The sequence below is a fragment of the Salmo salar genome, chromosome ssa07 (genome assembly GCF_905237065.1).
Source record: "Salmo salar chromosome ssa07, Ssal_v3.1, whole genome shotgun sequence".
In the NCBI taxonomy this organism is placed as follows: Eukaryota; Metazoa; Chordata; class Actinopteri; order Salmoniformes; family Salmonidae; genus Salmo; species Salmo salar.
In genome coordinates, this window is record NC_059448.1 from 6,642,118 (window position 1) to 6,664,837 (window position 22,720).

At 42.8% G+C, this 22,720-nt stretch overlaps 2 protein-coding genes across 3 annotated transcripts in view; both read left to right on the forward strand.

Moving 5' to 3' along the window:
* Positions 1–2,808: 2,808 nt before the first annotated feature.
* On the forward strand, positions 2,809–4,871 carry LOC106608505 (doublesex- and mab-3-related transcription factor A1). Its single transcript, XM_014206453.2, has 2 exons — positions 2,809–3,399; positions 3,794–4,871. The coding sequence occupies exons 1-2, from the start codon at positions 2,925–2,927 to the stop codon at positions 4,618–4,620; spliced, it is 1,302 nt and encodes a 433-aa protein (XP_014061928.1). The 5' UTR covers positions 2,809–2,924; the 3' UTR covers positions 4,621–4,871.
* A 2,555-nt stretch (positions 4,872–7,426) lies between these two features.
* Positions 7,427–22,720, forward strand: part of glu2b (Glucosidase 2 subunit beta) — a 263,260-nt gene continuing 247,966 nt past the window's right edge. Inside the window, exons 1-6 of one of the 2 annotated variants that reach the window (XM_045721341.1) lie at positions 7,427–7,629; positions 8,382–8,498; positions 11,647–11,742; positions 16,270–16,327; positions 18,822–18,939; positions 22,140–22,281. In XM_045721341.1, coding sequence (XP_045577297.1) covers positions 7,527–7,629; positions 8,382–8,498; positions 11,647–11,742; positions 16,270–16,327; positions 18,822–18,939; positions 22,140–22,281 — 634 coding nt within the window. In that variant the 5' untranslated portion in view covers positions 7,427–7,526. 2 annotated transcript variants of the gene reach the window in all.

A 22,720-nucleotide genomic window follows, 5' to 3' on the forward strand; every position in this document is an offset into this window, starting at 1 on the left:
ACCACACAGTGACACATCTGTTCTCTAGTTCTCTACCACACAGTGACACATCTGTTCTCTAGTTCTCTACCACACAGTGACACATCTGTTCTCTAGTTCTCTACCACACAGTGTCACATCTGTTCTCTAGTTCTCTAAAACACAGTGTCACATCTGTTCTCTAGTTCTCTAAAACACAGTGACACATCTGTTCTCTAGTTCTCTAAAACACAGTGACACATATGTTCTCTACCACACAGTGACACATCTGTTCTCTAGTTCTCTACCACACAGTGTCACATCTGTTCTCTAGTTCTCTACCACACGGTGACATATATGTTCTGTAGTTCTCTAAAACACAGTGTCACATCTGTTCTCTACCACACAGTGTCACATCTGTTCTCTAGTTCTCTACCACACAGTGACACATCTGTTCTCTAGTTCTCTACCACACAGTGTCACATCTGTTCTCTAGTTCTCTACCACACAGTGTCACATCTGTTCTCTAGTTCTCTAAAACACAGTGTCACATCTGTTCTCTAATTCTCTAAAACACAGTGACACATCTGTTCTCTAGTTCTCTACCACACAGTGTCACATCTGTTCTCTAGTTCTCTACCACACAGTGACACATCTGTTCTCTAGTTCTCTACCACACAGTGACACATCTGTTCTCTACCACACAGTGTCACATCTGTTCTGTAGTTCTCTACCACACAGTGTCACATCTGTTCTCTAGTTCTCTACCACACAGTGCCACATCTGTTCTCTAGTTCTCTACCACACAGTGTCACATCTGTTCTCTAGTTCTCTACCACACAGTGACACATCTGTTCTCTAGTTCTCTACCACACAGTGTCACATTTGTTCTCTAAAACACAGTGACACATCTGTTCTCTAGTTCTCTACCACACAGTGTCACATCTGTTCTCTAGTTCTCAGCCTTTCTCTTTTTTTGTGGCAAACACTGGCATGCTGATGGTTAATTTTTGATTATTTCCAAGACTGTGCTGTACTGTACATCCCCTCTACACCTCTCAAGACCCAATCCTTGTGGGGAATCTTTCTGCAAATAGCAATTTATCTCTCTCTCTCTCTCTCTCTCTCTCTCTCTGTCTCTCTCTCTCTCTCTCTCTCTCTCTGTCTCTCTCTCTCTCTCTCTCTGTTCTCTCTCTCTCTCTCTCTGTCTCTCTCTCTCACTCTCTCTCTCTCTGTCTCTCTCTCTCTCTCTCTCTCTGTCTCTCTCTCTCTCTCTGTCTCTCTCTCTCTCTCTGTCTCTCTCTCTCTCTCTCTCTCTCTCTCTCTCTCTCTCTCTCTCTCTCTCTCTCTCTCTCTCTCTCTGTCTCTCTCTCTCTCGTTAATTGCAAAGCTTAGCTCCTTCTGTAGTGATTAGCTAGATGCCTTTTTTCAAGCCCTGTAAGTATGTGATGTATGTGTGTGTGTACCTGCATGTGGTGTGTGTGTGTGTGTGTGTGTGTGTGTGTGTGTGTGTGTGTGTGTGTGTGTGTGTGTGTGTGTGTGTGTGTGTGTGTGTGTGTGTGTGTGTGTGTGTGTGTGTGTGTGTGTGTGTGTGTGTGTGTACCTGCATGAGTGTGTGTGTGTGTGTGTGCGCATGTGTGTGCTAGGCAATAGTTCCCAAGCATAAAAGGTACACACAGACGCTGTTAGGTATATGTCTGATAAGGCCCATGGTTGAAGGACTGACTGATGGAGGGGTCAGCCATGCCAGGCAGTAATGCAGTTGGAGAAAACAAGAGATGGATGGATGGAGAGATGGATGGATTGATGGAGAGATGGATGGATGGAGAGATTGCGATATGGAGAAAAGGAGGGGGTTGTTGCAAGCAAAGGCCATTTACATTAGTGTTTTAAATGTACTGTCATCTTTCACACGTCTGCATGAAGCTGATCGCTAATAGCAAAGCCAAGCAATAATAGTAGCCTAAATATTGATTGTAAACATTATTACAATATCAAACATTAATTTTATAAAATATTTTAGGAAGGACATTTGAATAAGGTATTTGGCCTGAATTGTGTCCAAACATCTTGTTTTAAACATGTAATTACCCACTTTGATGAAACGCTATAGAAGCATTCATTTTAGCCTAGGGGAATTATTAGATACCATCAAAACTCATTAGGGAATAAGATGCTTTTATAATTACAACACCTGTTAATCTGATATATTATACATTAGTAACTATACAGTCAGAACATATCCATAAGGAATATGTATTGGTCAAGTTTGAAGCATAAAATTCGTGTTTAGACTATTTTCCTGCTCAATTATTTTCCAGAAAGGTAAATAATTGTAAAATACAAGAAAAGTAGTCTGGATGATTATTTGTCTTTTTGAAAATACAGTATTACTGAATTTTCACATAAATCAATAAATACCACAACTACACTGAATGACCTGACTTTGTGCTCATAATGCTCCACCACATTATGTTTTCAATTAAAATGTATAATATATAGTCATATAGTGTATTAAATATACCGAAACCTATAAGCACATTTTTATAATCATTATTTATCTGATACAATATCCTGATTACAGATATACAGTCAATAAAGCCACGTGCCCCCCCCCCCAAAAAAAAGTAGGCTAGAATGTCTTTGATCTAAAAAAGTTTGAGTAGATTTTTATATAATTTAAGATGATATACAATGACATTGTTCTTGACAGTAGCTCAAATGAATGATCTTAGTCAAACCTATTAGACCACCCTTCACCCTGGGAGCATATTCATGAGGGCTAGGAAGGGAAAGGGGTGTGACCGCGGTGTATTATTTCAAGACAAACCACCTGGAGGTGAACAACTTTTAAGCGCAAGAGTTTAGAGTGGCAGAGTCAGTTGGAAGAAGACAGTACACAAACATTGACTGACTTCTAAACTACACTGGACTTTCTGGAGACCTGGTTTACGTCTCCACGCGGAATGGAAGGCAGCATTAGACCGCTCGGCTTGGCTGGGCATAGCTCCTCTCCACTCTCCGTCGGGGGCTTACAGATGCCCGCCTCCCTTCTGCGCCCTCCGCCTCTCTTTCTCCGAGCGGCTGCCTGTAAACCGTCGATGGAGAGGGGCTACCCCCGAACTCCGAAGTGTGCAAGGTGCAGGAACCACGGCGTGGTGTCCGCTCTGAAAGGCCACAAGCGCTTCTGTCGTTGGAGAGACTGCGTGTGCGCAAAGTGCACCCTGATAGCGGAGAGGCAGCGGGTGATGGCTGCACAGGTGGCACTCAGGAGACAACAGGCGCAGGAGGAGAGCGAGGCCCGGGAGCTCCAGTTCATGTACACCGGCTCCGGGGCGGGGGAGACCGGACTGACCATGGCATCTGGGGTACAGCGATCTGGAAACACCGTGCCAAGAATATCTAGTTATGATGTTTTTGGAACTGAGGACCAAAAAGACGGTGAGTTAGTCTATCGTTACCTGTTGGTATTGAGAGTCGATTTAAAAACAATGTTTTTGGTCAATTTGATTAATTTGGTTAGTATGGCCGTTTGATGCTTTAATTTGACTTAGCCTAAATTGAGATAGGCCTTTTACAATGGAAAAGTCCCACCTGCAATTATTGTTCAAACTGTTAAAAAAATATGCTTGAATTTATAGTCTTAAACAGGGTATTTCATACGTGCAAATCGACATAGATTAACCAATTATTTGTGGAATGATATCTGACCAATGAGGCGTTTTACGCAGCGTTTAAATCAGAAACCTATAGAAAATGCATACAATTTGGAAAATTAGACATAACGCCCTATCACATATATCTAATCTAATTCCCTTATTATTTATATTTTCAGATGACAAACTGACCAAGTACAACCTAAACAACGGATTCATGGGCCGAACGTTCAATGCGCCTCACTCCGCACCACTGTCTTCTCCATTGGAAAAGAATGATACCTCTCTTAATCAAGAGAAAAAACAGGCGGTCTTCGACAAGGAGAGTGGCAGTCAGTCGGCTCCTTTTGACCAGATGTCAGACCACACAGAGAGCCCAAGGTCTCTGTCATCCTCGGACCTCGAGTCGGGCAGCGAGTCCGAGCGGCCCAAGGACTACCCTTCGCTGGAGATTACCGAGCCCGGTGGCGCGTCAAAGGACCGGGACCCCACCGAGGTCATGACCAAGATATTCCCCCATCACAAGCGGGGTACTTTGGAATCGGTGGTGAAAACTTGCAAAGGGGACATCGTGAAGGCTATTGAACTAGTTCTTAGCTCCAAAGAGAATAAATGCAACACGGATAGCGTCGGTCTATCTCTGTCTGTTCACTCAAATGAACCAAGGCCTCATTTTGGACTTCCAGGGGTAGCATTGGGGGCTCTGGGTACCAAGTCTGCTTTTTCCCCACTGCAAACCACGCCAACACCTGCCGGAGGTGAAAGTATGTACGGGCTGAGTCCTCGCTTTGGTATTAATCCTTTGCGTCTGGCCTACTCAACCGCAGGTGGTGGCATACCTAATTTCATGTCACCGTATGTGACATCCGGACTGATGCCAGTTTTCCCATTTCGCCCGCCGTTGGACTATTCTTTCCCTGGCATGATGCGAGACCTCTCCTATCTCCAGAGTAAAGACTCCCTATGTAACACCGGCATATACTCTCGTATAAATCATGAGAAATAATTTAGGTTCAAGCAACAAAACATACATAGGTAAAATGCCAAAAAAACTAAACAGTTCGACTATTTATCAAACTGCTATGTAACTTCTTTCACAGGTTGTCTGATTGAAAGTACTATTGGGGAGGTGATTATGCAAATAATGTTATCACATATGTCTTAAAATGTTTTCACAGTGTGTTACAATTCCAAGATATTTTTTGAAAATGTACATTTTGTAAAGTTTGTGTCTTAAATAAAACACATTAAATGAAAGGTTTGTTGTATACTTTGTTGTATAATCATGACAAATATCAGCAGACCTGTTGAGGATTCGAATTATATGAAGCTCTTTCATGGTTGTATATTCCAGTTATATTTTGCAATCAAGCATAATTCAAATATCCAAACATTTGGCCTATTCTATGCATAAAAAAACGAAAGAATTCTGAAACGAATCAAAGTTGGACACAAAACCTGCTCTCCATATTGAGTTACAGAATCTGATGCTCTCCATATCGAGTTCCAGAACCTGATGCTCTCTATATCGAGTTCCAGAACCTGATGCTCTCCATATCGAGTTCCAGAACCTGATGCTCTCCATATCGAGTTCCAGAACCTGATGCTCTCCATATCGAGTTCCAGAATCTGATGCTCTCCATATCGAGTTCCAGAACCTGATGCTCTCCATATCGAGTTCCAGAATCTGATGCTCTCCATATCAAGTTCCAGAACCTGATGCTCTCCATATCGAGTTCCAGAACCTGATGCTCTCCATATCGAGTTCCAGAACCTGATGCTCTCCATATCGAGTTCCAGAACCTGATGCTCTCTATATCGAGTTCCAGAACCTGATGCTCTCCATATCGAGTTCCAGAACCTGATGCTCTCTATATCGAGTTCCAGAATCTGATGCTCTCCATATCGAGTTCCAGAATCTGATGCTCTCCATATCGAGTTCCAGAATCTGATGCTCTCCATATCAAGTTCCAGAACCTGATGCTCTCTATATCGAGTTCCAGAACCTGATGCTCTCCATATCGAGTTCCAGAACCTGATGCTCTCTATATCGAGTTCCAGAACCTGATGCTCTCTATATCGAGTTCCAGAACCTGATGCTCTCCATATCGAGTTCCAGAACCTGATGCTCTCTATATCGAGTTCCAGAATCTGATGCTCTCTATATCGAGTTCCAGAACCTGATGCTCTCCATATCGAGTTCCAGAACCTGATGCTCTCCATATCGAGTTCCAGAATCTGATGCTCTCCATATCAAGTTCCAGAACCTGATGCTCTCCATATCGAGTTCCAGAACCTGATGCTCTCTATATCGAGTTCCAGAACCTGATGCTCTCTATATCGAGTTCCAGAACCTGATGCTCTCTATATATCGAGTTCCAACACCTGATGCTCTCTATATCGAGTTCCAGAACCTGATGCTCTCTATATATCGAGTTCCAACACCTGATGCTCTCTATATCGAGTTCCAGAACCTGATGCTCTCTATATATCGAGTTCCAACACCTGATGCTCTCTATATATCGAGTTCCAACACCTGATGCTCTCTATATATCGAGTTCCAACACCTGATGCTCTATATATCGAGTTCCAGAATCTGATGCTCTCTATATCGAGTTCCAGAACCTGATGCTCTATATATCGAGTTCCAGAACCTGATGCTCTCCATATCGAGTTCCAGAACCTGATGCTCTCCATATCGAGTTCCAGAACCTGATGCTCTCTATATCGAGTTCCAGAACCTGATGCTCTCCATATCGAGTTCCAAAACTTGCAGCTTGGAGCAAGTGTAATTGTCATTATACTACCTTCAATGGCAAATTATAACATAACATAGCAACACAATAACATACATTCATATCAATAATTCACTCTTTTTAAAAAATGTTATCCCTTAGTTCCTGCCAACGCAGCAGCTACTCTTCCTGGGGTTTATTAAGGATCCCCATTAGTTCCTGCCTAGGCAGCAGCTACTCTTCCTGGGGTTTATTAAGGATCCCCATTAGTTCCTGCCTAGGCAGCAGCTACTCTTCCTGGGGTTTATTAAGGATCCCCATTAGTTCCTGCCTAGGCAGCAGCTACTCTTCCTGGGGTCCAGCAAAAATTAAAGCAGTAATATACATTTTACAACAGATTTCACAGAGCATTAAATGTGTGCCCTCAGGCCACTACTCTAATACAACCCACGATCCAAGTGTATGTGTGAGTACAGTGTGAATGCTGTGTGTTTGTATGTGTGTTTCTACCTGTGTGTGTGTAACTCTTCACAGTCCTCACTGTTTTTTTCAATCTGATATGACTGCTTGCGTGAATTACTTGATGTGGAATAGAGTTCCATGTAGCCATGGCTCTATGTATACAGAACAAAATATAAACGCAACACACATCATTTTCAAAGATATTACTGAATTACAGTTCCTATAAGGAAATAATAGATAGATGATAGATAGATAGATAGATTGTCATATGTTGTTTGTCATATGTTTTTTTGTGAGAGAGTCAGAGATTTAACACAAATAGCTATCAGCCGGTCTCCACAAAGCAGATCAACAGTCAATGGTAAATGTCAAGTTCATTTGAGTAATAATTTCTCAATTAAACAGTAAATTAATTATATAGCCTATCAGTCAATGTGTAACAGACTGTCTAAAATATTATTTTATTAAGTTTCTATTGTTTGATAACAAACATATTTTGTCTGTGTTAAATACATTTATGCTACTTTTAAACGATTTTTTTTTTTTTACACTGCGGCTTTTATTTTGAAACGTAGACGGTAAAATCCATGCGCACGTGACGTCACATGACCATGTTTCAGGAAGCGCTGATAGTTCACTGGAAAATGTTCAACTAGCTAGCTAATATTTGAGTGTAAAGAGCAATTTAACTGCTTTGCAGCCTGTAAAGAAAGTAATGTTTACAAACTGTTCCCTCGGACATTGTCATATTATCATTGCTGTAGTTCTTTGGTCTATTTGTGTAGACTCGCGGAAAATCAGAGGAATTTCTTTATCTTGTAAGTCTCCCGAAGTAAACAAATATTATGCTGTTGCAAGATTAGCTACATAGCCTGGATTAGCTAGTAAACAAAGTAGCTTCTTAGCATACATTTACAATACTAGCATGTTTTACCAAACTAGGCCTACTGAACTAGTTGAACTAGCTAACGATAGCTGTCTAATTAGTTTAACAATATTACAACATTTGAATTATCCTTTGCTTTCTCCAAGTGTTGTGACTGTCAACAAATCAAATCACATTTTATTGGTCACATACACATATTTAGCAGATGTTATTGCGGGTGTAGCGAAATGCACCTGTCATTGAATCACACATTCAGCCTGGCTATAGGCTACTGTAACATGTAGTAATGTTTTGAATTATTTTAGAATAGAGTAGAATACATCTTTATTTTTTATTTGCATGGACATTGTGTCAGCCCTGGCATATTTGAACCGGCAACCCCCCCTCGTTATGTGGCCCATCTCTCTAACCTACCGCCGACCCCAAAATGAGCTGTAAAGTCAATACCATATGAGACTGTAAACAAATGATGATTAAGACAGTGTGGAATGAGAGAGGGAGGTCTGATTAACATAAAGTGGCAGAAGGGGTAGCCATATTGATTCCCCGCCATTGGGGAGACATGGGTGATCTGTAAGCAGATGTGTTAACCACTAGACAAACCAAGTGTGTAAGTCAAGAATGTCAACACAACACACACGACGTTTGTTTAGATTTTTTCCCTTGCTCTCTCCCTTTTAACAGATAAGAGGTTTTATAGAGAAAGAAAGTCCTTCCTGTGTATCGATGGGTCCAAAATGATCCCTTTTGACCAGGTGAATGATGATTACTGCGACTGTGTGGATGGATCAGATGAACCAGGTAAAGAGGCTCGAGGTACAGGTTGCCCCTAACCACAAATAGAAGATTCTGTATTCATAAAGGGTCTAAGAGTAGAAGTGCTGGTCTAGGATCAGGTCCCCTCTTTCCATGTAATCTTAATCCATTATGACAATAAAATGCTAAACTGATCCTAGATCAGTCCTACTCTGAGACAATTTATGAATATGGGCCCAGATCAGCCAAGTCCCAACTTTAACCATTAGGAGGATAATGATTTTTCTAATCCTGGACCAACAGTTAATGGCAACTTTGATCAACTCCACTGCAGCTGTAGACAGGTATCATTGTGCGGACATAGGCTATACTTCACATTGTCACGATGATGAGTAGAATAACTTTTGCACACCTGAAGTCACCTTTCAGATCACAGGTATAGTATATAGATGAAGCAAAAACTGAAGTGAACTGGTAGAATGACTCTGTCACGTAGACCATCTTCAAGACATTCTGTAAGCATGTGGCCAAATAGCTGTATTGCAAGATAAATGGGTGATTGATTGCTTGCCGGTTATACAATCTAATCAAATAATCAAAAGTTTGGTACAATCAATGACTTTCAGATATTTCAATGGGTTGACTTTATAATGTAATTGAAGTCCTTGTTTAGAGGTGGTAAGTTACCCATGGTAAGTGGGTGGTAAAACCATGATTTACCTGGCTGGTATAGTGATAGAGAACGGTCTAAGTGTGTCTATACATTAGGTATACATGAGCAGGGAGCACAAAGAGTGTAGGGAGACAAGCAGTGCTCTTACACTGACTAGATAACAGCTCTACTGATTCTTGACGATCCCTGGATTTGATTTAGTTTATATTAATGTATAAATATAATATATTCATATATAATAATATAATATATTCACACTTGCTGAGATTTCAAGTTGTCATGAGTTTCTTTGAACTCAAGGAACTAGGTTGCAAGCGAAAATAAAATCAGGGGTGTCAAACTCATTTTTATTGTTGCCCCGGCGACTGCATTCGATCATTGATAGACAGCCTTTTTCAGGTCTTGCCATAGACTTTCAAGCTGATTTAAGTCAAAACTGTAACTCTGCCACTAAAGGACATTCGCTGTCTTCTTGGTAAGCAAGTCCAGTGTAGATTTGCCCTTGTGTTTTAGATTGTTGAAAAGTGAATTTTTCTCCCAGTCTCTGGTGGAAAGCAGACGGAACCAGATTTTCCTCTAGGATTTTGCCTGTGCTTAGCTCCATTACGTTTATTTTTTATCCTGGAAAACTCCTCAGTCCTTAATGACTACAAGCATACCCATAACATGATGCAGCCACCATCTATGCTTGACAATATGGAGAGTGGTACTCATCACTGTGTTGTATTGGATTTGTCCCTAACATAACACTTTGTATTCAGGGCAAAAAGTTAATTGCTTTGCGACATTTTTTGCAGTATTATTTCTTTTCACTCTGTCAATTAGGTTAGTATTGTGGAGTAACTACAATATTGTTGACCCATCCTCAGTTTTCTCCTATCACAGCCATTAAACTGTTTTAAAGTCACCATTGGCCTCATGTTGAAATCCCTGAGCAGTTTCCTTTCTTTCCGGCAACTGAGTTAAGAAGGACGCCTGTATCTTTGTAGTGACTGGGTGTGTTGATACACCATCCACAGTGTAATTAATAACTTCACCATAATCAAAGGGATATTCAATGCCTGCTTTTTACATTTTTACCCATCTACCAATAGGTTCCCTTCTTTGTGAGGCATTGGAAAACCTCCCTGGTCTTTGTGGTTGAATCTGTGTTTTAAATGCACTGCTCGACTGAGGGACCTTACAGATAATTGTATGTTTGGGGTATAGAGATGAGGTAGTCATTCAAAAATAATGTTAAACTGTTATTGCACACAGAGTCCATGAAACTTATTATGTGACTTGTTAAGCACATTTATACTCCTGAACTTATTTAGGCTTGCCATAACAAAGGGGTTGTATACTTATTGACTCAAGACATCTCAGCTTTTAATTTGTATATATTTTTTGGAAAAACTTAATTCCACATTGACATTATGGGGTATTGTGTGTAGGCCAGTGACTAAACATATCAATTTAATCCATTTTAAATTCAGGCTGTAAAACACAACAAAATGTGGAAAAAGTCAAGGGGTGTGAATACTTTCTGAAGGCCCTGTATTTTAGGGATTATTATTGAGCCTGACACAGTCAACAAACTGTATGAATGTATGTTTGTATCATTTTTTGTCATTTTAAGGAATATTCAGTTTGTTTTCGCCCCATTTTTTCCCCCCTTTATTTTCAACACAGTCCGTCCGCTGGCCAGATTGGACCCGGTCCGTATGTTTGACACCCCTGTACTAAATGAATCTACTGGCACAAAGAAGGAATATATTGTTAGAGTGGGTGATGAGGAATAGAGTAAATCTTTAGGGCAGACATATTTTTTATGAAATGTTTAACGAATTTAATTTTTGGAAAAGTGAGGCGATAGAGCGAAACATATATATATATATATATATTTTTTAAGATTAAAAAGTAGACCCTCTTGTTAAATATTATAGCAACCTCAGTTCACCTAGTGACCTAATCCGGAGATTCTTGGGGAGGCTAAAAGAGGCATAGTTCCACCATAATCCGAGAGGATTATCGCTTTATCGGAACTGTAGGACATTATTTTCAATTATTCTGATGCTCACTACAACTTTTCACTTCTTCAGATTTATAGTTATTTTTTTGAAAACATTTAAACATTCAATTAAATCTGTATCGCCTTATTATAATGTAATTAAAAAAAGTAGGTTTGGAAGTTTGTTGTTAATGAACACATTCAGTACGACCCATCTAACCATCTGCCCCTGCAAATTTGGTCTGGTCCCAGAAATGAAACATCCATGTGATTATTTGCAGGACACTGCCACCCTAAGAGCGATTGTGGAAGTGCATGTATTTTCCTTCACAACCCATTCAAGTTTGAACTTTTAATGTCACATGCACAAGTATAGTGAAATGCCTTTCTTGCAAGCTTCATATGAAATATAAAATCAGATAAGCTGTTTCAACATGAATTATTATTCCATTGAAAATCTGCTTCCAATGATTACCTTAGTAATGAAATGCAGTCATCACAGACTTACCTTTGAACTTTGCCCTCTTTAGGCACTGCAGCCTGTCCTAATGGCCGATTCTACTGCACCAACCTCGGCTACCGCTCTCACTACATACCATCTTCACGTGTCAATGATGGCATCTGCGGTAAAGTTTTCCCTATTGTGCATGGCTAGAAAACTGTAGTGTACTGTAATATACTGAACTGTAATGTACTGTACAGTAATGTACTGTAATATACTGCACTGTACTGTACTTAACTGTAATGTACTCCACTGTACTGTAATGTACTGCACTCTACTGTAATGTGCTGCACTGTAATGTACTCTACTGTAATGTACTGTACTCTACTGTAATGTACTGTACTCTACTGTAATGTACTGTAATGTACTCTACTGTAATGTACTGTACTCTACTGTAATGTACTGTACTCTACTGTAATGTACTGCACTGTAATGTACTGTAATGTACTCTACTGTAATGTACTGTACTCTACTGTAATGTACTGTAATGTACTGTCTACTGTAATGTACTCTACTGTAATGTACTGTACTCTACTGTAATGTACTGTACTCTACTGTAATGTACTGTACTCTACTGTACTGTCATGTACTGTACTGTACTCTACTGTAATGTACTGTACTCTACTGTAATGTACTGTACTCTACTGTAATGTACTGCACTGTAATGTACTGTAATGTACTCTACTGTAATGTACTGTACTCTACTGTAATGTACTGCACTGTAATGTACTCTACTGTAATGTACTGTACTCTACTGTAATGTACTGTAATGTACTGTCTACTGTAATGTACTCTACTGTAATGTACTGTACTCTACTGTAATGTACTGTACTCTACTGTAATGTACTGTACTGTAATGTACTGTACTCTACTGTAATGTACTGTACTCTACTGTAATGTACTGTACTCTACTGTACTGTACTGCAATGTACTGTACTGCAATGTACTGTACTCTACTGTAATGTACTTTACTGTAATGTACTGCAATGTACTGTACTCTACTGTAATGTACTGTACTCTACTGTACTCTAATGTAATGTACTATACTCTACTGTACTGTACTTTACTGTAATGTACTGTACTCTACTGTACTCTACTGTAATGTACTGTACTCTACTGTAATGTACTGTACTCTACTGTAATGTACTCTACTGTACTCTACTGTACTGTACTGTACTGTACTGTAATGTAATGTACTGTACTCTACTGTAATGTACTGTACTCTACTGTAATGTACTGTAATCTACTGTAATGTACTGTAATGTACTGTACTGTACTGTACTGTACTCTACTGTAATGTACTGTACTCTACTGTAATGTACTGTACTCTACTGTAATGTACTCTACTGTAATGTACTGTACTCTACTGTAATGTACTGTACTGTAATGTACTCTACTGTAATGTACTGTAATGTACTGTACTCAACTGTAATGTACTGTACTCTACTGTAATGTACTCTACTGTAATGTACTCTACTGTAATGTACTGTACTCTACTGTAATGTACTGTACTCTACTGTAATGTACTGTACTGTAATGTACTCTACTGTAATGTACTGTAATGTACTGTACTCAACTGTAATGTACTGTACTCTACTGTAATGTACTCTACTGTAATGTACTGTACTCTACTGTAATGTACTCTACTGTAATGTACTGTACTGTACTCTACTGTAATGTACTGTACTCTACTGTAATGTACTCTACTCTACTGTAATGTACTCTACTGTAATGTACTGTACTGTAATGTACTGTACTCTATTGTAATGTACTGTACTCTACTGTAATGTACTGTACTGTACTGTAATGTACTGTACTGTACTGTAATGTACTGTACTGTAATGTACTGTACTCTACTGTAATGTACTGTACTGCAATGTACTGTACTCTACTGTAATGTACTGTACTCTACTCTACTGTAATGTACTGTAATGTACTGTAATGTACTGTACTCTACTGTAATGTACTGTACTGTAATGTACTGTACTCTACTGTAATGTACTGTAATGTACTGTACTCTACTGTACTCTACTGTAATGTACTGTACTCTACTGTAATGTACTGTAATGTACTGTACTGTACTGTAATGTACTGTACTCTACTGTAATGTACTGTACTGTAATGTACTGTACTCTTCTGTACTCTACTGTAATGTACTGTACTCTACTGTAATGTACTGTACTCTACTGTAATGTACTGTACTCTACTGTAATGTACTCTACTGTAATGTACTGTACTCTACTGTAATGTACTGTACTCTACTGTAATGTACTGTAATGTACTCTACTGTAATGTACTGTACTCTACTGTAATGTACTGTACTCTACTGTAATGTACTCTAATCTACTCTACTGTAATGTACTGTACTCTACTGTAATGTACTGTATTATCCTCAACCAGATTAGACTATATGCATGTTGAATCCATTTGTTACAGCTTTACTACCTTTACTTTATTAAGCCAGTCATGCTCTTGTGTAAATGTTGATTAGGTAGTTCAAAGGCTTAGTTATTTACAATAATCCTTTGATCCTTCACATTGATGCTACTGACTGCTACTGAACGGCTTCATATTGCTATCCATTATGATTCCCACACTGTTGTTTAAACTAGACTACAAACATCAGCTGTGACTACAGTGGGAGTGAGCTCCACTCCAATAGGAAGAACACTGTCTCAGTGATGTCCCACTGGTTGGCTCTTCTCTTTGAGAACACATTTTGAATGCTGTCAAAGATTGACATCTTGGAAGTTGTTATACCCGCTGCCATTCCCTTTAGTGGAGGAAACAAACTGAGATAAAGAGGCAAAACAGTAAACAAGACCCCCCTCTTCTCCCCCTCTATCGCTTCTCCTTGAACAGCATTCTGTCTTCATCCTCAATACCTCTCTTCCCCTTGAACAGCATTCTCTCTTCATCCTCAATACCCCTCTTCCCCTTGAACAGCATTTTGTCTTCATCCTCAAGACCCCTCTTCCCCATGAACAGCATTCTGTCTTCATCCTCATCTCTCTCTCCTCTCTCTCCCATGAACAGCATTCTGTATTCATCCTCATCTCTCTCTCCTCTCTCTCCCATGAACAGCATTCTGTCTTCATCCTCATCTCTCTCTCCTCACTCTCCCATGAACAGCATTCTGTCTTCATCCTCATCTCTCTCTCCTCACTCTCCCATGAACAGCATTCTGTCTTCATTCTCAAGTCTCCCTCTCCTCTCTCTCCCATGAACAGCATTCTGTCTTCATCCTCAAGTCTCCCTCTCCTCACTCTCCCATGAACAGCATTCTGTCTTCATCCTCAAGTCTCCCTCTCCTCTCTCTCCCATGAACAGCATTCTGTCCTCATCCTCAATACCCCTCTTCTCCTTGAACAGCATTCTGTCTTCATCCTCAATACCCCTCTTCTCCATGAACAGCATTCTGTCTTCATCCTCATCTCTCTCTCCTCTCTCTCCCATGAACAGCATTCTGTCTTCATTCTCAAGTCTCTCTCTCCTCTCTCTCCCATGAACAGCATTCTGTCTTCATTCTCAAGTCTCTCTCTCCTCTCTCTCCCATGAACAGCATTCTGTCTTCATCCTCATCTCTCTCTCCTCACTCTCCCATGAACAGCATTCTGTCTTCATCCTCAAGTCTCTCTCTCCTCACTCTCCCATGAACAGCATTCTGTCTTCATCCTCATCTCTCTCTCCTCACTCTCCCATGAACAGCATTCTGTCTTCATCCTCATCTCTCTCTCCTCTCTCTCCCATGAACAGCATTCTGTCTTCATCCTCATCTCTCTCTCCTCTCTCTCCCATGAACAGCATTCTGTCTTCATCCTCAAGTCTCCCTCTCCTCTCTCTCCCATGAACAGCATTCTGTCTTCATCCTGATCTCTCTCTCCTCTCTCTCCCATGAACAGCATTCTGTCTTCATCCTCAAGTCTCCCTCTCCTCTCTCTCCCATGAACAGCATTCTGTCTTCATTCTCAAGTCTCCCTCTCCTCTCTCTCCCATGGCGTGTGAAGCCTGCTGCTGTAAATCCTTTAATTAGATCATTTTTGTCCTCCTTCCCTCTTGTCTCTGAGCGTTGCAAGCTTTCAAAAAATGGAATGTTTCCCGTTATCGCCACCCCCTCCCCGTCACAGGCGTTCCTGGCTGTTTGTGACGGCACGCGGCAGCGGCAGGCGGTGGAGAAAGAGATGGAACTAAGGGAGGGAGGGGTTAGTGTCTGACTCCGGCAGTGTTTTACCTTCTCATCCTCCCGCCTTGAAAGGAGCCACTTAGAGTTGGTGGTTTGTCCTCTCGGCTCAGTGAGAGCTTTTAACTGTGTCGGGCTCTGGCGCGCTAGCTACTGCTCAACCAATGGGATACCAGCGTAATTGAGGAATTTCCAACTGTGACCGCTCTCGTGGCCTCTGGTCGCTCCCTGGCAAGTCTCGGAATGAAATCCGACCTAGTTAAATAGTAGTTATTTTGTCAGGTGCTGAACATTGCTGTAGGCATCAGCAGATTGGGATTTTTAAATGGCTGCATTTCAATGATCAATAAGAACGCACAAGAGAAGTTTCAGAGGTCAATGTGGCACTCTTGTCTTTGTTGAGATCTCTTGTTCTTGTGTACCTCATTGATTTGCCTGGTGTGTACTTCCTTTTACCGTTCTTCCCTCCAGACTGCTGTGATGCTTCAGATGAGTACAGGAGTCAAACGCCTTGCCAAAATACATGCAGGTCAGTTGGACTGGGAGTCCGTACTTCTAAAATCATACACCTTTAGTCCAGGGGTGGACACCTGCTTGTTTTCTTTTCATCTGGCGCTTATCTGATAGCTCAGAGTACACACCCCTGGTTCCCCAGGTCTAGCTCAGAGTACACACCCCTGGTTCCCCAGGTCTATACTCAGAGTACACACCCCTGGTTGCCCAGGTCTATACTCAGAGTACACACCCCTGGTTGCCCAGGTCTATACTCAGTACACACCCCTGGTTGCCCAGGTCTATACTCAGTACACACCCCTGGTTGCCCAGGTCTATACTCAGAGTACACACCCCTGGTTCCCCAGGTCTATACTCAGTACACACCCCTGGTTCCCCAGGTCTATACTCAGAGTACACACCCCTGGTTCCCCAGGTCTATACTCAGAGTACACACCCCTGGTTCCCCAGGTCTATACTCAGTACACACCCCTGGTTCCCCAGGTCTATACTCAGAGTACACACCCCTGGTTCCCCAGGTCTATCTCAGTACACACCCCTGGTTGCCCAGGTCTATACTCAGAGTACACACCCCTGGTTCCCCAGGTCTAGCTCAGAGTACACACCCCTGGTTCCCCAGGTCTAGCTCAGTACACACCCCTGGTTGCCCAGGTCTATACTCAGAGTACACACCCCTGGTTCCCCAGGTCTAGCTCAGAGTACACACCCCTGGTTCCCCAGGTCTAGCTCAGAGTACACACCCCTGGTTCCCCAGGTCTAGCTCAGAGTACACACCCCTGGTTGCCCAGGTCTATACTCAGTACACACCCCTGGTTCCCCAGGTCTATCTCAGTACACACCCCTGGTTCCCCAGGTCTATACTCAGAGTACACACCCCTGGTTCCCCAGGTCTATACTCAGAGTACACACCCCTGGTTCCCCAGGTCTATACTCAGAGTACACACCCCTGGTTCCCCAGGTCTATACTCAGTACACACCCCTGGTTCCCCAGGTCTATACTCAGAGTACACACCCCTGGTTCCCCAGGTCTATCTCAGTACACACCCCTGGTTGCCCAGGTCTATACTCAGAGTACACACCCCTGGTTCCCCAGGTCTATACTCAGAGTACACACCCCTGGTTCCCCAGGTCTAGCTCAGAGTACACACCCCTGGTTCCCCAGGTCTAGCTCAGTACACACCCCTGGTTGCCCAGGTCTATACTCAGAGTACACACCCCTGGTTCCCCAGGTCTAGCTCAGAGTACACACCCCTGGTTCCCCAGGTCTAGCTCAGAGTACACACCCCTGGTTCCCCAGGTCTAGCTCAGTACACACCCCTGGTTGCCCAGGTCTATACTCAGAGTACACACCCCTGGTTCCCCAGGTCTAGCTCAGAGTACACACCCCTGGTTCCCCAGGTCTAGCTCAGAGTACACACCCCTGGTTGCCCAGGTCTCGCCCTAAATCAGTTGCTGTGGTGGACTGTGATCATTTGGAGCTGGAATATGTTCCCATTGGCATGCCGTCCGACATCCCAATTGAGCACCTGGTTAAAATGTATATGATATGCGTTTCAGAAAGGATGTTTTGGTATGAATAACCTATTAAATATTCCTGTTGTCCTAACCGTTCCGTAGACATATGTGCGGGATCAGAGCCTGTTGGGCCTACGTGACAGTGATAACCAGTGGATCTTCTTATACTGAATGTTAGCACCAGGGGGCGTGTTGTCACTGTGCTAGAGACTGAGAGCTGTATTGACATAATATGATTCCTATAGCAACCCTCCCTTAATGTGAATACATCATGGATAACAAGAGTTCAATATAGGCAGATACAGAGTCGCCACCTCATTGGCTTCTCATTTGCCATCTTATTGTGCTTGTTTACCAAATAGAACTAGAACGGATAATAACAACAGCAGCCGCTCAGTTAAATTGAGACGTTGTGAATATTTTCCTAGGGATAATTGGTTCTTTCCAAACGTCTAAACAACACTTTAGATTTGGTGTCAAAACAGCGAAGGGCTCTAATTCCACTTAAAGAATACTTTTTTCCCTTTCAAGCATTTCTTAAATATATAGGACGTGTGCGTACATTTTTCAGAAGCATATTATTTAGCTAGACCTCAATTAGTAAAACACCCCTAATTGCATTGATGTTCATTTCCACGGCTAGCACATGGGTACACCTTTGGCAAACACAAGCACCAATATAGGTTTAATTGAATTGAATTATGCCATATGCCTCAAAACTACAAATAAACAAAAAATATTATACCTCATTTTCGACCTCACAACCTCCTTCCCTCTACTATATCTCGGGCAAAAGAGATATCTGCTCTCCCACAGAATCCTCCTGTAGCTCATGTACCCAGTTATTTTCCCATTTGGACTGGGTGAGTACACTGTGAGCCCTCCAGAATTGGCCCATGTCGTCACTGTTAGAAGGGGAAGGGAGGTGTCCGTGGAGACAGCAGACGGTGGGTTTTCTCAGTAATGATGGGGCGGCCGCGTTTCCTTTCTTCCAGGAATCTGGGACAGAGGGAGCGAGCGGAGGTGGAGGGCCAGATGAGGGTCCTGGGTGAGGGGCTGAGGCTCAAGCAGCAGCTGATCGAGGAAGGCGTCCTCACCTGGCGGGAGAAACAGGTAGATAACAGTGGTAATATACACTGGCTCCCTGTCTGACTGTCACCCAGGGAAATCAGTGTTTTTCCTACCCTGCCCAATCCTCCATGTCTCCCAGACAAATAGTTGATACCAGAGTACATGTTGCAACCATGCCATGTGTTGCTATGGTTACTGTTTAAACTAGCACCTACCTTAATGTATGTACATGCCTAACTACTACCACAATATTATAAAAGCTGCCATGCTTAGTACCACCACCACTACTACTACTACTACAGTCATCCATAATGACTCACCTCCACCATACTTAGCCGACTACGATGACACGGAATAGTCAGCCGACTACGATGACACGGCATAGTCAGCCGACTACGATGACACACGGAATAGTCAGCCGACTACGATGACACGGCATAGTCAGCCGACTACGATGACACGGCATAGTCAGCCGACTACGATGACACGGCATAGTCAGCCGACTACGATGACACACGGCATAGTCAGCCGACTACGATGACACGGCATAGTCAGCCGACTACGATGAAACGGCATAGTCAGCCGACTACGATGACACACGGAATAATCAGCCGACTACGATGACACGGCATAGTCAGCCGACTACGATGACACGGCATAGTCAGCCGACTACGATGACACGGCATAGTCAGCCGACTACGATGACACACGGCATAGTCAGCCGACTACGATGACACACGGCATAGTCAGCCGACTACGATGACACGGCATAGTCAGCCGACTACGATGACACACGGCATAGTCAGCCGACTACGATGACACACGGAATAGTCAGCCGACTACGATGACACGGAATAGTCAGCCGACTACGATGACACGGCATAGTCAGCCGACTACGATGACACACGGCATAGTCAGCCGACTACGATGACACACGGCATAGTCAGCCGACTACGATGACACTGCATAGTCAGCCGACTACGCTGACACGGAATAGTCAGCCGACTACGATGACACACGGCATAGTCAGCCGACTACGATGACACGGCATAGTCAGCCGACTACGATGACACACGGCATAGTCAGCCGACTACGATGACACACGGAATAGTCAGCCGACTACGATGACACGGCATAGTCAGCCGACTACGATGACACACTGCATAGTCAGCCGACTACGATGAAACGGCATAGTCAGCCGACTACGCTGACACGGAATAGTCAGCCGACTACGATGACACACGGCATAGTCAGCCGACTACGATGATACGGCATAGTCAGCCGACTACGATGACACACGGCATAGTCAGCCGACTACGATGACACACGGAATAGTCAGCCGACTACGATGACACGGCATAGTCAGCCGACTACGATGACACACGGAATAATCAGCCGACTACGATGACACGGCATAGTCAGCCGACTACGATGACACACGGCATAGTCAGCCGACTACGATGACACGGCATAGTCAGCCGACTACGATGACACACGGCATAGTCAGCCGACTACGATGACACGGCATAGTCAGCCGACTACGATGACACGGCATAGTCAGCCGACTACGATGACACACGGCATAGTCAGCCGACTACGATGACACATGGCATAGTCAGCCGACTACGATGACACGGCATAGTCAGCCGACTACGATGACACACGGCATAGTCAGCCGACTACGATGACACGGCATAGTCAGCCGACTACGATGAAACGGCATAGTCAGCCGACTACGATGACACACGGCATAGTCAGCCGACTACGATGACACACGGCATAGTCAGCCGACTACGATGACACGGCATAGTCAGCCGACTACGATGACACACGGCATAGTCAGCCGACTATTCTATACTCAGTCACAACACAGATGTGCACATCTGCACACGCAGACACCATCCTCTGATTGCCAGCTGATGGGCTTCTTATACCCAGGGCACGTTTTGTTGAATATTTCGGGTGAATGTTCTGTTTCTGTGTGTAGGTGATTGACAGATCCAGGCTTGTACAACCCCCTGCCCCTACTGCAGTTCTTGATCCTCTGTTCTGAATGTGTCTCTGTTGATATGGCAGAGTGCTTTAGGGGCTAGTCCTAGGAACCTTACACAATGACCCCAAGGGAACCTATCCTGAGGGGAAACTGTTAGAAGAACACCAGACCTTTTAGAGACATTACTGGAATAATGTATTCTATTGGAATTGTGCACATATTTTTTCATGTTGAGTCAACAGTTCCTTCCAGCGTACTGAATAAAGGATGTTTTGTATTATGTTTCTGTTTTGATTTACAAAAGATTGAGGACTAGATTTAATGACAAACATGCAGTAAAAGAGAATGAAGGACATTCCAACTTTTTGTAAATTTGCCATCAAAGTTTGCCACCAAATAATATAGTTTTTAGTCTTGTGTCGCGGAAGGTAGCTAGTCATGCTAGCATGTTAGCACTTAGGCTAGTTGTTTAGGCTTTAAGTTGATAATGTAGTCTGGAGGCACTTGTTTACTCAGACAGTGCTATACATTGGAGCAGGTATGCTTGCGCTAACTCAAAATGGACTCCATAAATCACTCTGGCTGCTGAATGTGGATAAGGAAGTAACATGCCCCAGAAAGCTAGTCATCCCTATCATAACCACAGCTCTAGAATTCATCATTGCATTATGAGAAACTCTCAGAGGGGATATTTGAAAGTAATATACACACACATACACGTTTTGTTCATTAATTGGACTATTACGGAGAGTGATGATAGTCTATGCTTCTCTGTCATTCAGTGTCATTTTGGTGCCACGGCAACACAGCCTGGTGCTGGTGATTTAAATAGTCCATTGTGTAGGCCCCTCTGCTTTTACAGCAGAGCTGCTGCTGTGAATACAGAAAGAGAGAAAAATAACTGAATAGGAGGCTCAATACTTGAGATTCATCATTAAATCCATTCAGGCCCCACTCTCTAAATGAATGAGATACAATTTAAGGAGTTGTACATTTGCACCCACTCCATCACTTCCATGACTTCTATACAACACATTTTGCCCATACTCTTTCCTTTTCATACAGCAAAACATGCACAGAAAGGTATTCATGCTTGACCATTAAGCTTACCCAAGATAAACCATCTAAGTTTTATTTAGTAAAGTAGTTATGTAATAAATGTGATGCGTTGTAATGTTGTGTTAGGTTGCCATAGGGCTTAGTGTTGCATTGAGTTGAGGATGTCTTCCATTTTGTTTTATCTCCTCAGGCCCAGCTTCGTGACCTGCAGCGGGTCTCTGACGACCTACAGACCCAACTGGACGATCTCAGGAAGGAGGAGGCAAGGAGGAAGGAGGAGGCAGACGCACTCAGAGAGCGGGAGATAGGGGCACTGGAAACGGCGGACAACAGTAAGTGTCATGACAACCAATAGAGTAGTGACAGGGCTACACAGTCAGGGATTGTTAGGCCAGTGCTGGGGTCAAGCTTCCATATAAGATAATAGTATTCGTTTTGGCATTGAGTGTTGGAAATAAGGTTGGTGTTAGAGTAAGCAAGCGGCACGGTTAGGGTAACAGGGTTCGTGTTCCATTCTTTGATGGAAGTGAATTGACCCCAACTCTGCAGGGCCGCATTTAGGGTGACATATTGGAGGGTCACAGTTAGGGCGAGGTGCGTTTTTAAAACCAGGTGCTCTCCGCATCATAGAAATACGTCTATCGGAGTGCTGACTAACAGCATGTTTTCATACTGCATCCTTCCTGTACATCCCCTTGGAGTTGGAGGGACAAGTTTATTCTGAGTCATAGGGGAAATTCCCTTACCACAGTGTGAGTAGGGTTGCAAAGC

Excerpts from the sequence above, each read along its gene's own strand:
- LOC106608505 (XM_014206453.2), top strand. The coding sequence starts at position 2,925 with ATGGAAGGCAGCATTAGACCGCTCGGCTTGGCTGGGCATAGCTCCTCT. Across the intron at positions 3,400-3,793 it reads AACTGAGGACCAAAAAGACG|ATGACAAACTGACCAAGTAC; the intron begins GTGAGTTAGTCT and ends TTATATTTTCAG.